The 16,410-nt window shown below is 35.8% G+C and overlaps 1 protein-coding gene across 3 annotated transcripts; it reads left to right on the forward strand.

Annotated features, from left to right (window-relative positions):
* The first annotated feature begins 1,655 nt into the window (after positions 1 to 1,655).
* Positions 1,656 to 11,138, forward strand: LOC122305621 (phosphatidylinositol 3,4,5-trisphosphate 3-phosphatase and protein-tyrosine-phosphatase PTEN1). 3 transcript variants are annotated; one of them, XM_043118210.1, is made up of 9 exons: positions 1,656 to 1,947; positions 3,860 to 3,902; positions 5,806 to 6,124; positions 7,107 to 7,283; positions 7,824 to 7,946; positions 9,062 to 9,250; positions 9,766 to 9,999; positions 10,524 to 10,625; positions 10,799 to 11,138. In XM_043118210.1, the coding sequence occupies exons 3-9, from the start codon at positions 5,846 to 5,848 to the stop codon at positions 10,943 to 10,945; spliced, it is 1,251 nt and encodes a 416-aa protein (XP_042974144.1). In that variant the 5' UTR covers positions 1,656 to 1,947; positions 3,860 to 3,902; positions 5,806 to 5,845; the 3' UTR covers positions 10,946 to 11,138. The 3 variants fall into 3 exon arrangements, with proteins under 3 accessions (XP_042974144.1, XP_042974145.1, XP_042974146.1); XM_043118212.1 differs by having other exon boundaries at positions 1,660 to 1,947; positions 7,833 to 7,946; XM_043118211.1 differs by lacking the exon at positions 3,860 to 3,902 and having other exon boundaries at positions 1,657 to 1,947.
* The last annotated feature ends 5,272 nt before the right edge of the window (positions 11,139 to 16,410 follow it).

Here is a 16,410-nt window from a genome sequence, read left to right on the forward strand (position 1 = left end):
AGCATGGTTCATTAATGTAATACATAATTTCACATGCTAATGGTAAATCAACTACAAAATAATAAGGAAAAGATGGAGCTCTCAGTTCATGCTTTTGTTTATTAAACAAATAAAACCATGAAAGAGGTAAAGAGGTTGTAAAGATGTGGGTGAAGAAGCATTGTGTGTATGTATTTTTTGTGTTTTGCTGAATTTTTTATGTAAACTTAACCATAGCTTCTTTACATAGGATTCTGAGAAGGTTTGCAAGGAAGTATGGAGAAGGGTGTAAAATCTAATATTTCTTAATCTTCCAAATGGTGCAAAATGGAAAGTATAATTGGGAGATGTGATGGTGGAATTTGGTTATAGAAGGGTTGGCAAGAATTCTTGGAGTATTACTTTGTGAAGCCAGGGCACTTTCTAGCTAGTTTTTAGATATGAAAGAAATTCTCGCTTTTATGTACTCAAATTTGATGAGAGTGCATCAAAAATTGATTATCCCACACAAAGCTCCTAAGTTAAGGAGGAAAATTTTGGACCAAACACTCCAAGTTTTACTTGGAGAAGTTGCCATGTGATCTAAGGCCTCACGAGATGAAGAGAACGAATCCAAATGCTAAAACAGAGAACACCCATATTTTATGGTTGTCATGCAAGCATCATATGTGCAATTTGGATGGTGTTTAGTAAGCTTTCAATTTAAAACCCACTTCATCATCAGGAATTCTACCACCTTTATATTCCAGATGATTTACTATTAAAAAATAGAACAAATTTGTACAAAGATGCTTTGTTTTTAACAATGCCGCCAATATTTCCAGTTCTATGAGAATTTTATTAACCCTTTCAAGTTTTCTTCTTCTTACTTAGAGGTACCATCAAAATTTGTAAAGAGATATTGGAATATGAAGCTTGGTGATGTGATCTTTTGGATAGTAGAAATTGGTTTGTTAAGTATAGTTCAAGAAAATTTTTATGCTAGAAGGAATTCTCACTAGACAATAATATAGGAATTTTGCACAAAGACAAGTTAGGGCACATGCACGGATGGAGAGCAAAGAAGGGTGGAGTCGAGATGGTGACGACAACGGCAATAATAACTATACACATAACCATTTTCTCTCAAAATCCATGGAGAGAGAGAGAGAGAGAGAGAGAGAGAGAGAGAGAGAGAGAGAGAATGAATCAGGGTGGGAGGTAGAGGACAGAGGGAAAGAGAGACTCACCTGAGATGATGCCAAACAGTGGTGGTGGGCAGAGATCGCAAAGAGAGACGACGAGGGGGAGGGGACTCGGGAGAACGTAGGATAGTGTGTGCTGGAAGCTTTCTATGAGATAATTTGAACTAAGGGCCCATTCGCTTTTGTTAAAAATAGTTTTTTTTTTTTTTTTAAAAAACACACATGATAGGTAAAGAAGTTGTAAAGGAGTCGGCAGAGTATCATTATCAATTCGAAAATGGCCTCTTCTTCACCTTTCATGAGCGTTCAAAGTTAAAAAGGAAAAATTAAAATTAAAAAAAAAAAGACAAAAAGGACAAAATTACATGTTGTGTGGTGTACATAGGGAATAGTGGCTGATTTGTAGGATGGAAAAAATGGTCAAAAATTTCAAAGCATTACCCTAACTTCTCGGCAGATTTGCTTCTAATTTGGGGGTTGAGTTAAAATGATGCAAAAACGCCCTCCAAATTTGGCACAAACAATCCAATTTCACTGTAAAAAAATGGCGATCATTGTCACATTCCACCCTCACTTATTGCCCACCCCCAATCGAACATTTTTTTTCATATTTTTCATCAGCACTTTCTAGGGTTTCCCCCAATCTTATTTTTATTTCCTTTTCGGTGCCCTAGAAATTGCATCTAATGCTTTTTTCTTTTCCTTCTACATTCATAATTGCTTTCTTTTTCTAGATTGGACGTAATTCAATATTAGTGAATCACAGGCTTCATGTTCGCCTCAGGTATAACTTTCTTTTTTATTTTTACATCCAAATTTTCTTGTTCCATAAGGTTTACATCCAAGTTTTTAAGTTGTTTTAGACAGATTGTTTGAAATAATAATTTTTAAACCTTATTTTCAGGCACCAAAACTTATTGTTAAATTTATAATATATTGAACTTTATATTGTTGGGTTGAAATAAGAGTTATTGGATGATTTTTCAACTCTCAAGATAAGATTTTTTTTATATGATCATAAAAATGAAACTAATTGCTTTGTTGAAGTTGAGATATGTTGGATAGAAATGATTCAAAATTCCAAAACAATACCCTAACTTCTTAGCTAGATTTGCTCCAAAATTGGGGCTGAGGTAAAATGGTGCAAAAAAACCTTCCAAATTTGACACTGACAATCCAATTTCACTGGAAATCATCGTCACCTTCTGCCCTCACTCACTACCCACCCTCAATCGAACATTTTTTTTCCATATTCTCCACCCGCGCTTTCTAGGGTTTCCCTCAATCTTGATTTTTATTTCCTCTTTGGTGTCCTAGAAATTGCCTCTAGTTCCTTTTTCTTTTCCTTCTACATTCATAATTACTTTCTTTTTTTGGACTAGAGGTAATTCAATATTAGTGAATCACAAGCTTCATGTTCACCTCAAGTATAACATTCTTTTTTATTTTTACATCCAAATTTTCTTGTTTCATAAGGTTTACATCCAAGTTTTTAAGTTGTTTTAGACATATTGTTCAGAATAATAATTTTTTAACCTTATTTTTAGGAACTAAACCTTATTGTCAAATTTATAATATATTGAACTTTATATCGCTGGGTTGAAATAAGAGTTATTGGATGATTTCTCAACTCTAATGATAAGATTTTTTTTTTTTATATGAACATAAAAATGAAACTAATTGCTTTGTTGAAGTTGAGATATGTTGGATAGAAATGGTCCAAAATTTCAAGACATTACCCTAACTTCTCGGCCAGATTTGCTCCAAATTTGGGACTGAGGTAAAATGGTGCAAAAACACCCTCCAAATTTGACACAGACAATTCAATTTCACTATCCAAAAATGGAGATCATCGTCACCTTCCACCCTTGCTCACTGCCCACCCTCAATCGAACATTATTTCCATATTCTCCACCAGCACTTTTTGGGGTTTATCTCAATCTTGATTTTTATTTCCTCTTCAGTGCTCTAGAAATTGCTTCTAATTCTTTTTTCTTTTCCTTCTACATTCATAATTACTTTCTTTTTTTTGGATTTGAGATTATTCAATATAAGTTAATCACAAGCTTCGCGTTCACCTCAGGTATAACTTTCTTTTTTATTTTTACATTCAAATTTTCTTGCTTTATGAGGTTTGCATCCAAGTTTTTAACTTGTTTTAAATATATTATTTGAAATAATAATTTTTAAACCTTACTTTTAGGAAACAAATTTTATTGTCAAATTTATAATATATTGAACTTTATATTGCTGGGTTGAAATAAGAGTTATTGGATGATTTTTCAACTCTAATGATAAGATTTTTTTTTGTTTATATCATCATAAAAATGAAACTAATTGCTTTGCTAAGGTTGAGATATGTTTGATAGAAATGGTTCAAAATTTTAAAACATTATCCTAACTTCTCGGCCAGATTTGCACCAAATTTGGGGTTAAGGTACAATAGTGCAAAAACGCCCTCCAAATTTGGCACAGGCAATCCAATTTCAATGTCCAAAAATGGAGATCATCATCACATTCCACCCTCGCTCACTGCCCACCCCTAATCGAACATTTTTTCTATATTCTCCACAGCACTTTGTAGGGTTTCCCTCAATCTTGATTTTTATTTCCTCTTCGGTACCCTAGAAATTGCTTCTAATTATTGTAACTTTTTCTTCTACATTCATAATTACTTTCTTTTTTTTGGATTGTAGGTAATTCAATATTAGTGAATCACAAGCTTCATGTTCACCTCATGTATGACTTTCTTTTTTATTTTTACATCCAAATTCTCTTGTTGCATAAGGTTTACTTCCAAGTTGTTTTAGACATATTATTCGGAATAATAATTTTTTAACCTTACCAACCTTATTGTTAAATTTATAATATATTGAACTTTATATTGCTTGGTCGAAATAAGAGTTATTGGATGATTTTGTAACTCTAATGATAAGATTTTTTATATGATCATAAAAATGAAATTAATTGCTTTGTTGAGATTGAGATATGTTGAATAGAAATAGTTCAAAATTTCAAAACATTACCCTAACTTCTCAGCTAGATTTGCTCCAATCTGGGGCTTATGTAAAATGGTACAAAAATGCCCTCCAAATTTTGCATAGACAATCCAATTTCACTGCCTAAAAATGGAAATCATCTTCACCTTCCGCCCTTACTCACTGCCCATCCCCAATCAAACATTTTTTTTCATATTCTCCACTAGCACTTTCTAGATTTTTTCTCAATCTTGAGTTTTATTTCCTCTTCGATACCTTAGAAATTACTTCTAATTCTTTTTTCTCTTCTTTCTACATTCATGATTACTTTCTTTTTTTGGATTGGAGGTAATTTAATATTAGTGAATCACAAGCTTCATGTTTACCTCGGGTATAACTTTCATTTTTATTTTTACATCCAAATTTTCTTTTTCCATAAGGTTTACATCCAAATTTTTGAGTTTTTTTAGTCAGATTGTTCGGAATAATAATTTTTTAACCTTATTTTCAGGAGCCAAACCTTATTGTTAAACTTATAATATATTGAACTTTATATTACTGAGTTGAAATAAGAGTTATTGGATGATTTTTCAACTCTACTGATAAAATTTTTTTATATGATGATAAAAATGAAACTAATTGCTTTGTTGAGGTTGACATATGTTGGATAGAAATGGTCCAAAATTTCAAAACATTACCCTAACTTCTCAACCAGATTTGCTCCAAATTAGGGGTTGAGGTAAAATGGTGCAAACATGCCCTCCAAATTTGGCATAGACAATCCAATTTTACTGTTTAAAAATGGAGATGATCATCACCTTCTGCCCTCGCTCACTGCCCACCTCCAATCGAATATTTTTTCCATATTCTCCACCAACACTTTCTAGGGTTTCTCTTAATCTTGATTTTTATTTCCTCTTTGGTGCCTTAGAAAGTATTTCTAATTCTTTTTTCTTTTCCTTCTACATTCATAATTACTTCTTTTTTTAGATTGGAGGTAATTTAATATTAGTGAATCACAAACTTCATGTTCAACTCAGGTAGAACTTTCACTTTTATTTTTACATCCAAATGTTTTTGTTCCATGAAGTTTACATCCAAGTTTTTATGTTATTTTAGTCAAATTGTTCGGGAAAATAATTTTTTAACCTTATTTTCAAGAACCCAACCTTATTGTTAAATTTATAATATATTGAACTTTATATTGCTGGGTTGAAATAAGAGTTACTGCATGATTTTTCAACTCTAATGATAAGATCTTTTTATATGATCATAAAAATGAAACTAATTGCTTTGTTGAGGTTGAGATATGTTGGGATAGATAATAAATGTGAAATGATTTGCATTTTACGCTCCAACTTCTATCGGTTTTGATCTTTCGTTGTATTTTATATCTGTCACAATGATAAAATGAAAGCTGAATAGCATATGGCATTGAATGAGATCATTCAGTAGACATTCATGGAGTGTACGATGATTGTAGCATTTTGCTCCTACCACTCTGTTTCTATTCATGTTAATGAAAGAACAATGCTCAAAAGTACGAACAAGGAGAATGTGTCACTTTCAGAACATGATTGATAATTGTGGAAAGCCAATGCATCGAAGCTTGTGGACTTAGACCTCATAATCTATGGATACCTTTTCTTTCATTTTTCTGACAGGTCTCGTACCCATTCATAAATTGCCTGCCCTCTCAGCCAAATGGGATTGAAACTTTCAAAGCAGGGGTCAAGGAGGGTTGAAGATCTAAGTTTACATAATCATCTGATTAATTGTCTCAGCAAAAGTCTTTATGTCCGTAACTTGGTATCTAAGCAGCGAAGGCGTATGCTCGTAGCTGGTTATGATCTTGACATGTCATTTATCACAGATCGGGTTCTGGCAATGTCATTTCCTGCAGAACAAATGCGAGCAGTGTATCGTAATCCTCTCTGGCAGGTCCAGTCCGTGCTTGACATGAGACATCAGGGGCACTATAAGGTGCACTATTCAACCCTGAATAATCGGCTATCTCACTTTATATGCCATGATTGTCCATCCTTTATGTTGGATTCCGTGATATTCCAGTGCTGTATCATTCATTGGAGTAGTTTATTTTTATTTTTTTTTCTGTATAACATAACTGTATCATTGGCTTATTGACAGAAAAAAATGGAAATTTGCCTCGTCTCTTGAACAATATTGTCCTTATAGATAGTTAAATACTGGATCATGAGGAATGCAAAAGAAAAAGCATCTGCCATGTTTTCAACTATCATAAGGGGGGGACAATTCATAAACTAGTAGATGAATGTCTATGCCCTTAATCCTGCTTTTGAACAGCAATTTTCATATAAATAATTAAAGAGACCTATAAAAAAAATTAAAGATATTAAATTCGATCCATTAGGAATGCATAAGAAAAACATCTGCCAGGTTTTCAACTATTATACAGGGTGATCATTTCTTAATTAGTAGGTGAAGGGCTATGTCCTAGATCCTGAGGCTTGGTGACTTCGTTTTTGTCATTGAATAAAACATGAAATTGGATATAGCCTCAATATCACTTCAACAGTCTTTTCTTGATTTTGCCACATGTTGCTGTATTAATTTCATATTTTTTGTATAGCATAAACTATATGATGATGTCTAAACATTATATTGCATATAGGTAAACTTTGTGTCACTTTTTTCGCTCAGTCAATGGGCATTACTTAAATTTCGGGGTACTCCTAGTTGTAATAGCCATATGAAGGCATGCTTTACTCTGATTTTCTTGATGTCCACAATTACCAATGTTACTCAAAACTTTACTACCTAGAGTTGTTTACTTGTCAAACCTTTGGCATTACACTGATCATAACGTCACATCTCATCTCATCCCTTTCTCCATCTCTCTACCGGGATAGGCCGGAATAGGGTTGGGTATATATGTGTGTGTGTGTATATATATATAATGTTTCATTCTTAAACGGTCTTGCAGATCTACAATCTCTGTATAGAAGAATCTTATGATCCCTCACATTTTCATGGCCGTGTGGAGGCATATCCTTTTGATGACAACCATGTTCCACCTCTCCAAATGGTTAAGACTTTCTGTGAAAGTGTACATTCATGGCTATCAAGTGACCCAGAAAATATTGCTGTCATACATTGCATGGTATTGGTTGCACACATGCCCTTTAACTTTCAAATGGTTCATTTATCTGTCATCTTCCACGATTTTTTGTAGTTTTCACCTTCCCTATGTCCATTTGAGCTTAATAAGAGTCAACTTATAAGAGTCTATGCATAGAATGTGCAAATTAACATATGCTTACGTAGCTGACCATAACACAGACTGGTTTTTGTTTGTATATGGGTCAGTGATGTCAAGACTGGTCTCTTCTAGTTACAAAAAGGGGGCTGTATGACATTCAATAAACTCATTAGTAAGCTCAAGATCCTTGCGGCAGTGTACTGATTATTAATCCGAACAGTTCTGCTCCTAGCACAAAATGTTTCCCATGTTTCTGTTTCCCATGGTGGCATCAGTGCGAGTTTACTGATGACTGCTGAACACAGTCCATTGATCTCACAATAATTAGGAAGTAGAAAATATGAAAATTTTTATTCAACTTTTGAGCAACCTGAATATCATATGTTTATAGGTTCATAGCTATGTTTTGTTTTGGCCTTAGTGTTGGTGGTTCTCGCTAAGTTTTTGCAGGCAGGCAAAGGTCGAACAGGCTTAATGGTATGCGCCTATCTTGTTTACATTGGCATGTCGGCAGATGAGGCTCTTCAGTTATATGCAGACAGACGGACCACCAATAATGAAGGAGTAAGTTATTGTAGGTATAAGATGACCAATATGTACTGCTGAAGTTTTAATGTACAGTAGTGAATGCACTGTCAGCTGCTTGATAATTTTAGAATCAACTCCCTTTCACTCACTGAATCTGACTTGTTTGGTGGAAAATTTGGAATTTGGAATTGTTTGCCAGCAGGATAGTTTGGGAGATATGAATTAGGCAGGAAAACATTGTGAATTCAAAAACTCTGAAAATAATTTGATCAGCACGAAAACATGGATGCCTTAGAAAGGAGTCAATTCTTTTCTGTTTATCTGCATGTGGTTCTGGAGTAAATTCTAAATAAAAGTTGGCTTTATTTACGCATATTCCCCCACTGAGAAGTAGATTTTACTTTCTTACCCCATAGTTTTGACATATATTAAAAGAGCTAATTCAGGGTTCTTTCAAGCAGACCCTCCAATTAATTAATCCCTAGATCTGTTCCTCTGTTTATCTATGTAATGCAGATGTTGAGGTGGACAAGAAAGGACCAATAGTGACCAAGATGCCAAATTCAATTACCGGTTTGCCATGTTCAATGAAAACCAGCAATTGCACCAGTTAGAAAACCATAGCGTGATTAAAAGCTGATGCAAACAAATTGGTTGTTGGTTGATACATCATAAAAAACCCATTCTAGCATATGATTATTTATTCTTTTTAAGGAAGAGAGAGAGAGAGAGAGAGAGAGTTTTGCCAGCCCTGAGTTGGCCAGCTAAACAAAATTTCTTACAAAGGCTATCTGAGTACAAATGTGTTGATCTAGATCACAAGCATTTTTTAAAAGTCATTTTACAATTTAGTGAACAGATCCATCTGAGCTATAGGAGCCAAACCTACTCCCGCAAAGAAACATTGAAAAGAAAAAAGAAATGAATTTTGATATGTGTTATATCAGAGAGGTCCAAGTTGCAAACAGACAACCATGTAGAGATATTTTTCTGCCAATTCATTTCTTTTTTTGTTAACTTTGTGTAGGGTTTTCTTACTTATAAAAAAAATTTATATACTTTTGGTAGGGTAATGTATTTTATAATGTTCTTTAATGTTATGTATCCATTTCTGATCATAACCTGGTAAACAAGCACATTATGTTGAACAGGTTTCAATACCTAGCCAACGCCGTTATGTGGGATACTGGGAAAGTATAGTTTCTTTTCCTAGGGGAATTGATAATGAACCGCCAGATGTAAATTTGCCTCAACCATGTAGCAGAGAATTGCGGCGAATCCGACTACATGACATGGTTAACATTGACAGAATCTTCTTTGTGGTCTCAGAATTGCAAGAGGTAGCTCTTTCCTAGTCAAAATCTTATAGACAGAAAGGCTTTTTATAATCTATAATCTGGCATGGATTTTGTTTCTCATCTGCAGAATTCACTTCTTAACGTTCAGAAGGAAATATTGATATCTCTAAAACTTCCTTGAAATTTCCTGTGTTAGCACTAAGTTGAATGAAATATTATTTTACTTCCACTCTTGGTTAATTGTTACCTCATATCTTAATCAGTGCTTTTCAAGATTAGTAACAAACAATATAGTCCCAACTAATCCCGAGGGTATGTGTACCCTCGGCAAGAAGTTTCCTGCAAGTTCACTTTATTTTTATTTTTTTTGAGTTAAGTTGTTTACCACGTCTTGAAAAATGCATGTTGTTGCTATATATTTTTTATTGTTATTTTATTTTTTATTTACTTACCTCAATTATTGATTTAGTACCTCCAAACTTTAGCCAGTGTGAATGTTATTTCGTTAGCTGTTTTTCTTTATCTGCTCACATGACCTTTCTCACCCTTGTTCCCAGAAACCCAACCAGATGTATCGTCCGTCTGTGGAAGTTACGCGGAATTGTTGCAGACCAATTAAGAAGGGTTACCAAAGAGCAAACAGTCCTCGGTACTATATCTCTTTCACCAACGGTGATAAGGAGGACAAACCACAGTCAGAAGAAGAACATGTTGTAGTCCAAATGGACACAGAAAGTCCCATAATCTACCAGAAGAGCTGTCTCGATCATTATTTTGATAAACCTTTACAAGTAAGTGTTTATCAGAAAGCTTGTGACCATAGAAAGGCAACAATATCACACATCTTTTTATATGATTGCCAGATCAAGTTTTGTGATGACATGGCCAGGTTTGGACTAGAGGGGGCTTCATCTTAGTCAATGATTTTTCTCAGCCAAAGATAATCTTACTCCTAAACATACAAATTTTACTCAAATTTTCATAAATATAAAAAATTCAAAATATAATTTTTAAAAATAATATTTGAAACAAAACTATTTTTTTTTTTTAAAAAAAAAAAAAGGAAGCCACCCCATGGTGGTCACTGGTGCTCCAGATCAGACAGTGGCAACAATGTCTGTTTTCTATTTTTTTTTAATAAATTTCAATTATTTATTATTTTTTACTATTCATCAAACATCTCAAAAGAGGATCTCATCTTCATCTCATCTTACATATAAACATGGCCTTCACATAAGGCGGGTGGGTAAGGTTTTATCATTGTCCACTTGTTCCATACCCAAGACTAGGTAATTGACCATGTTTTACTGGACAGGTTACTGGAGATGTGCGCATTATATTCTACCAAAAAATGTTTGGAGGGCGTCTCTTCTATTGTTGCTTCAATACAGCTTTTATTAGGAACAGCTTGATACAGGTACTTTTCTGGTTCGCCACAGGGCTTATAGATTAGTCACTTTGGGCGAGTCCTTAAAAATATAGCATCTGAGTCAGTTTCACACTTTCACTAACATTGAATATACAGTAATGGTTTATAAACATGAATTCATGGAGTTGTTGAGTTGAGTTACACTTCGTGAAACATTGCAGCTCAAAGTGAGAGAGATGGATAAAGTTGGGAAAAAGGGAAGATCAATATGTGGCCCTAATTTCTGCTTGGAGTTGCTATTTGGTCCTGCTAATGCAAAGCAGTCATCACGGACTACATCTGGGGATGATGTTGAAAGTGATAACTAGTGGTGAATTTCTTTATTTATTTTTATACAGTGGTTCTGAATTTAGAGAATCACAAGATTGGAATTTGAAATTTATACACACATATTCTCCCTCACTGTAATTTGTAAAATACTGTCCCAGAATGGGCCATTAATGGGCCATTTTGCTAAATCCCTCAAATACTACTACAACACTAGTACTGTATACCGCCATATTCATCTGGCTGTCTTGCCGTCTATTTTTTTTTTTTTTTTTTCACTGGCGGGAAGCAGTGTGAATATATAGCCTAATAGGAGGATTTTTATTTATTTATTTTTATTTTTATTTGTAATTTGGTATTGAGAGCATGTGGCGAGAAATACATTCTTTTGGTAGATTTATCCAAAATATGCATTACAAAGTGAATTTGCTTTTTTTTTTTTTTTTAAAGAATTCCATTCTCATGTATTTGTATTTCTCAACTATTACAACCTTTGTCTCTAATAAGAGAACTTGTAATTACAGTTGGACCCTCTATCCATATAACTTCTCCTTCTAATGTTAAAGCATGCTTTGCTACATTATTTCCTTCTCTAGGTATAAATCTCACCTTTCAGTCCTTCCTATCTTTTAGTACTATTTTAACGTCTTCAATGATATGCCCCATCCATGATAAGTCTTTCTCCACATTGTTCACTTTCTTGATCACTGCTTCTGCATCGCCTTCCAGGATCACCTTTGAAAAAGCTAGATCCTTACAGATCTCAATTGCCTTCCAAAGAGCAAGGCATTCAGCAAGTGTTGGGTGAGCAACATTGAACCTCTTACTGCAAACAGAAGCTAGAACTTCTCCATCTGCATCTCTTATGATAATCCTCATACCCTTGATCTTATTCTTTGTGTCTAGAGCAGCATCCCAATTGGCAAGGACTTCATTTGTTCGAGGCTTCTTCCATTTCCTGCACAGCCGACCCCTCACCTCACCTTGTCTATTTTCCTTAGGTAACATTTGAGCAGATTTGAAGTCTTCCAACCCTTCACTTGTCTTCAAAACCAGTTCTTGTGGGCTATAGAACTTATGCTCAAAGATGAAAAAATTCCTTCTTAACCATATTCTGTGCATGGTCGTTGCTATCCCTTCTAACTCTTCTCTATTGAACCTGTTGATGAGTTTTCCCCATAGTTCTAAGAAATTATTCTTTGCAACTACACATTTCTGCACTGGACTTGTGAATTCTGACCATACATTACTAGCAGAAGGGCAACTCCATACAGCATGAATCACTGATTCTTCATGGCTTTGACAGATTGGACATAAAGAATTATCTCCAATTTTTTTCCTAAACAGATTGCTTCTTGTGGGAAGAATATTGTTTGCTGTCTTCCATATGAAATGCTTTACTACCCCTGGCACATTCATCTCCCATATACTTTTCCATTCAGCCCCATTGGACACAACCTCATAAGGTTCTCCCTCTCTTTTCCTCTTTCTGTCCATGTCCACATGATATGCACTTCTTACGGTACAATTACCATCCTTCGTGTATCTCCAAATAATTCTATCCTCCACCCCCATTTTACTAATCGGAATGCTACAAATCTGGTTTGCTTCCCCTTCCTCGAATATTTCATGAATTAGAGCCTCATCCCATTCCATAGTTTGTCCATTTATAAGCCTTTCCACTCTGTCATTTCTATTCAGGATTTTAGGGGCAGATTGCACACAAAAAGATGAAGGAGTTGGCAACCATTTCTCCCCCCATATCTTGACTTTAGAACCATTGCCAACCCTCCACTGCAAAGCTTCTTTCAATAAACCTCATGCATACCACATGCTCCTCCAAATGAATGAGGGGCATCTTCCCAGTTTTGCATTTAGAAAAACTGTATTTCGAAAGTACTTCTCTCTGAAAACATGTGCCACCAATGAGTGTGGATTTTGTAGAAATCTCCAGCCCTGCTTAGCTAACATGGCAGAATTGAAGCTTTCTAAATCTCTGAATCCCATCCCTCCTCTATTTTTCCGTGTTCCCATTTTCTCCCAACTCCACCAATGTACTTTCCTTGCATCATCTTTATTACCCCACCAGAATCTCGAACATAGCATATTCAACTCATAGCATAAGTTTCTGGGTAGCTTGAACACACTCATTACATAAGAGAGGATAGCTTGCAAAACAACTTTGATTAACACCTCCTTACCAGCTTGGGATAAAAATTTGTTCTTCCAACTTTCCATCTTCTGCCACACCCTCTCCTTTACACTTATAAAAGTGTTATATTTAGACTTACCAACCATAGCAGGAAGTCCAAGATATTTTTCATAGCTACCACACATTACTCCTCCAGCTTCTTTTAAAATTCTATTCTTCTCAACTACCCCCATGTTGGTGCTAAAAAAACAAGGAAGATTTTTCCTTATTTAGGACTTGACCCGATGCAAGTTCATACATCTGAAGGATCTGCATCATTTTATTCCATTCTTCCTTCTTTGCCCTCCCAAACAAGATACAGTCGTCAGCAAATAGCAAGTGATTTACCCTCAACCCTCTTCTTGACACAGAAACTCCTCTGATTATCCCTCTCTGATCAGCCTTGTTCAACACTTCAACACATAAATGAACAAATAAGGGGATATGGGGTCTCCCTGCCTTAATCCCCTTGCTGGACTGAACCTTTCACCTAGTACTCCATTCACCAATACAGAATATGAGACTGATGACACACAGCCCATCACAAGCTTAATCCATTTTTCATTAAAACCCAACTTCCTCATCATTTGTTCCAAGAACTTCCATTCAATTCTGTCATATGCCTTGGACATATAAGTTTTAAAGCCATACTTCCATACTTACCCCTTTGTCTTGACCCCTTTGTCTTGACTTCATTGTATGCAAAACTTCATAAGCTATCATTACATTGTCAGAAATAAGTCTCCTAGGTAGAAAAGCACTTTGATTTTGGGAGATTACATTAGATAACACAAACTTTAGCCTATTTGCAATTACTTTTGATATTATCTTGTATACTACATTACAAAGACTTATGGGTCTGTATTCATTAACCAATCTTGGTTCTTTCACCTTTGGAATAAGAGCAATGTAAGTATAGTTAAGAGAGGAAGGAATAGTACCATCATTTAAGCATTTCAGCATAGCATCACAGACTTCATCTCCCACGATACTCCAGTGGTTTTGAAAAAAGCTAGCTTCATAACTATCTGGTCCTGGTGATTTCAATGAAGCCATCTTGAAAACAGCCTCCTCCACTTCCAATCTAGTGAACTTCTTACTCAAATTCTCATTCATTTCAAGTGAAACCCTCGGTTCAACATCTCTAGTGCACATCTCAATTCAGACTCTATAGGATTGGTGGAACTAAAGAGATCATCAAAGTAGAATTTGAAGGCCCCTTCAATCTCAGCTAACTCACTGACCATTCTATTCTCCCTGTTTAGAATCTGTTTGATGGTGTTCTTCTTCCTCCTTTGAGTTGCACATGTGTGAAAGAAACGAGTATTTATGTCCCCCAACTGGTACCAGCTTTTTTTTGCTCTTTGCTTCCACTTTAGGTCCTCTTTGTCTAACAACAGCCCCACCTCCTACTGAAGCTTTCTTATTTCTAACATGTTGTGCATTCCTTCCTCATCCTGGAGCTGTTTGAGACTCGCAATCTTCTCAAGTATTTCCTTCCCTCTATCCTTAACCAATTGCCTATTCCATTTCCTCAAGGCCACACTACAGTTTTTAAGCAATCCTTGTACCCTCAGCTCCGTATCTCTCATATCCACACACTTCTTCCATTCTACTTCAATGACACTCCTGCACCCCTCCTTAAGAGCCCATGATGCTTCATATTTAAAACCCTTACTATTGAATCTTTCAAGAATCGTAGATTTTTTACAGCAAAGAAGAATGGGTTTATGGTCAGAACATCTTGAAACTAGTGTCTCAAGCTCCCTGCCAGCATATATATTATTCCATTTAGGATTAACCACTGCTCTATCTAGACGTTCTTTAGTAAAAGTCTCATCACTGTGTTTATTACTCCAGGTGAACCTGTTTCCACCCACATCATGCAACTCACACACTTCCAGAGCCTCTTTAAATGAAGCCATTTGAGACTCATTCCGAGGCCTTCCCCCTTCTTTTTCAGTGTCTATAACTATTTCATTAAAATCTCCAGGACACACCATCATTTCCCTCTTGAAGGTTTAAAAGATTCCAAAAGTCTCCAGGCCTCCTGCCTTTTTTGCACCTTAGGATGACCATAAAAGCCAGTTAAAAGCCAGCTAACCTTGGAATCATTATTAGTTATCCATGAGTTGATGTGTCTCTGAGAGTAATTGTACACCTCTAGCTCCACCTCCATATCCCAAAACAGAATCAATCCTCCCCCTAACCCCACTGGATTAACGACAAAGCAATTTTGAAACCCCACCTTTCTTTTCAACCATTCCACTTTACCACTAATCAATTTTGTCTCACTTACAAAGACAATGTTGGGTTTCTTATCCTTCACTAACAAGCAAAGGTCCTGAACTGTCCGAGGGTTCCCAAGCCCTCGGCAGTTCCAATTTAAGATTTTCATTGTGTTTGGTAGGGCTGCACAGCAGCCTCTGCCACAATAGTAACTTCACATTCCAAACTTTCATCTCTTCTAACCTTCTTCCCCCCCTTACCCTCCAGAGCCACATGTGTAACTTCATCCACAGGTCTTTTACCTTAGAACTTGCCTATTTTAAGTCTTGACTCTATCCCTTTTACTCTTGCCCTTCTCTTCCACTTTCCTTCCCCTTGAGATTTTTCATTTTCCCTTCATTTTTTCCACCTTTCGTCTCCACCACATAATTCTGTTCACTACCCTTAACTACCCCACATAAAACCTCATTAGACTTTTGCTGGATCTCTTGCACCTCAATCTCCACCAAAGGTCCCTCCCCATCTTGCATTAATTCTGTTTTTCCATGCCCTTCCTTTATTTTAACCACCATCTCACCTCCCATGCCTTCTGTCATGAAACTTTCCCCCCCTCCCTCTACTATAACTTTCCTTATGGCTACCAGACTATTAGCAACTACCTCTGCCGCTCCTTTGCCAACATCTGGATCTCCTTCAGTATCATTTTTCTTTATTTCCTTCCCCTCATTTGTAACAGATAAGTCATCACTCACGCTTCTATCCATTTTTCCAACATCATAACTTCCCTTAGGACCACTAGCATCAAATCCTCTGTAACCATCCATCCCAGGCATTTTTTGGTTTAGTCCAGCTCTCAGCCATACACCATATTGACCATCACCCTCCGTTTGTAGTTTTTTCCTTCCACCCTTCCCAACACACTCCAGATTACTATGGAAAAACTTCCCACACTCAAAGCAAATTTGTGGCATCTTTTCATATTTTATAGGAATCCACAACCCCTTCCCTTTCACATTGACAGTTCTTCCTTTAGTTATCGGTTTTGTTAGATCCACTTCCACTTTTACTCTAAGGAATTCACCCCAA

Source organism: Carya illinoinensis, chromosome 3 (genome assembly GCF_018687715.1).
Source record: "Carya illinoinensis cultivar Pawnee chromosome 3, C.illinoinensisPawnee_v1, whole genome shotgun sequence".
Lineage (NCBI taxonomy): Eukaryota > Viridiplantae > Streptophyta > Magnoliopsida > Fagales > Juglandaceae > Carya > Carya illinoinensis.

Excerpts from the sequence above, each read along its gene's own strand:
- LOC122305621 (XM_043118210.1), top strand. The coding sequence starts at position 5,846 with ATGGGATTGAAACTTTCAAAGCAGGGGTCAAGGAGGGTTGAAGATCTA. Across the intron at positions 7,284-7,823 it reads TTGCTGTCATACATTGCATG|TTTTTGCAGGCAGGCAAAGG; the intron begins GTATTGGTTGCA and ends GTTCTCGCTAAG. Across the intron at positions 10,000-10,523 it reads ATTTTGATAAACCTTTACAA|GTTACTGGAGATGTGCGCAT; the intron begins GTAAGTGTTTAT and ends TTTACTGGACAG.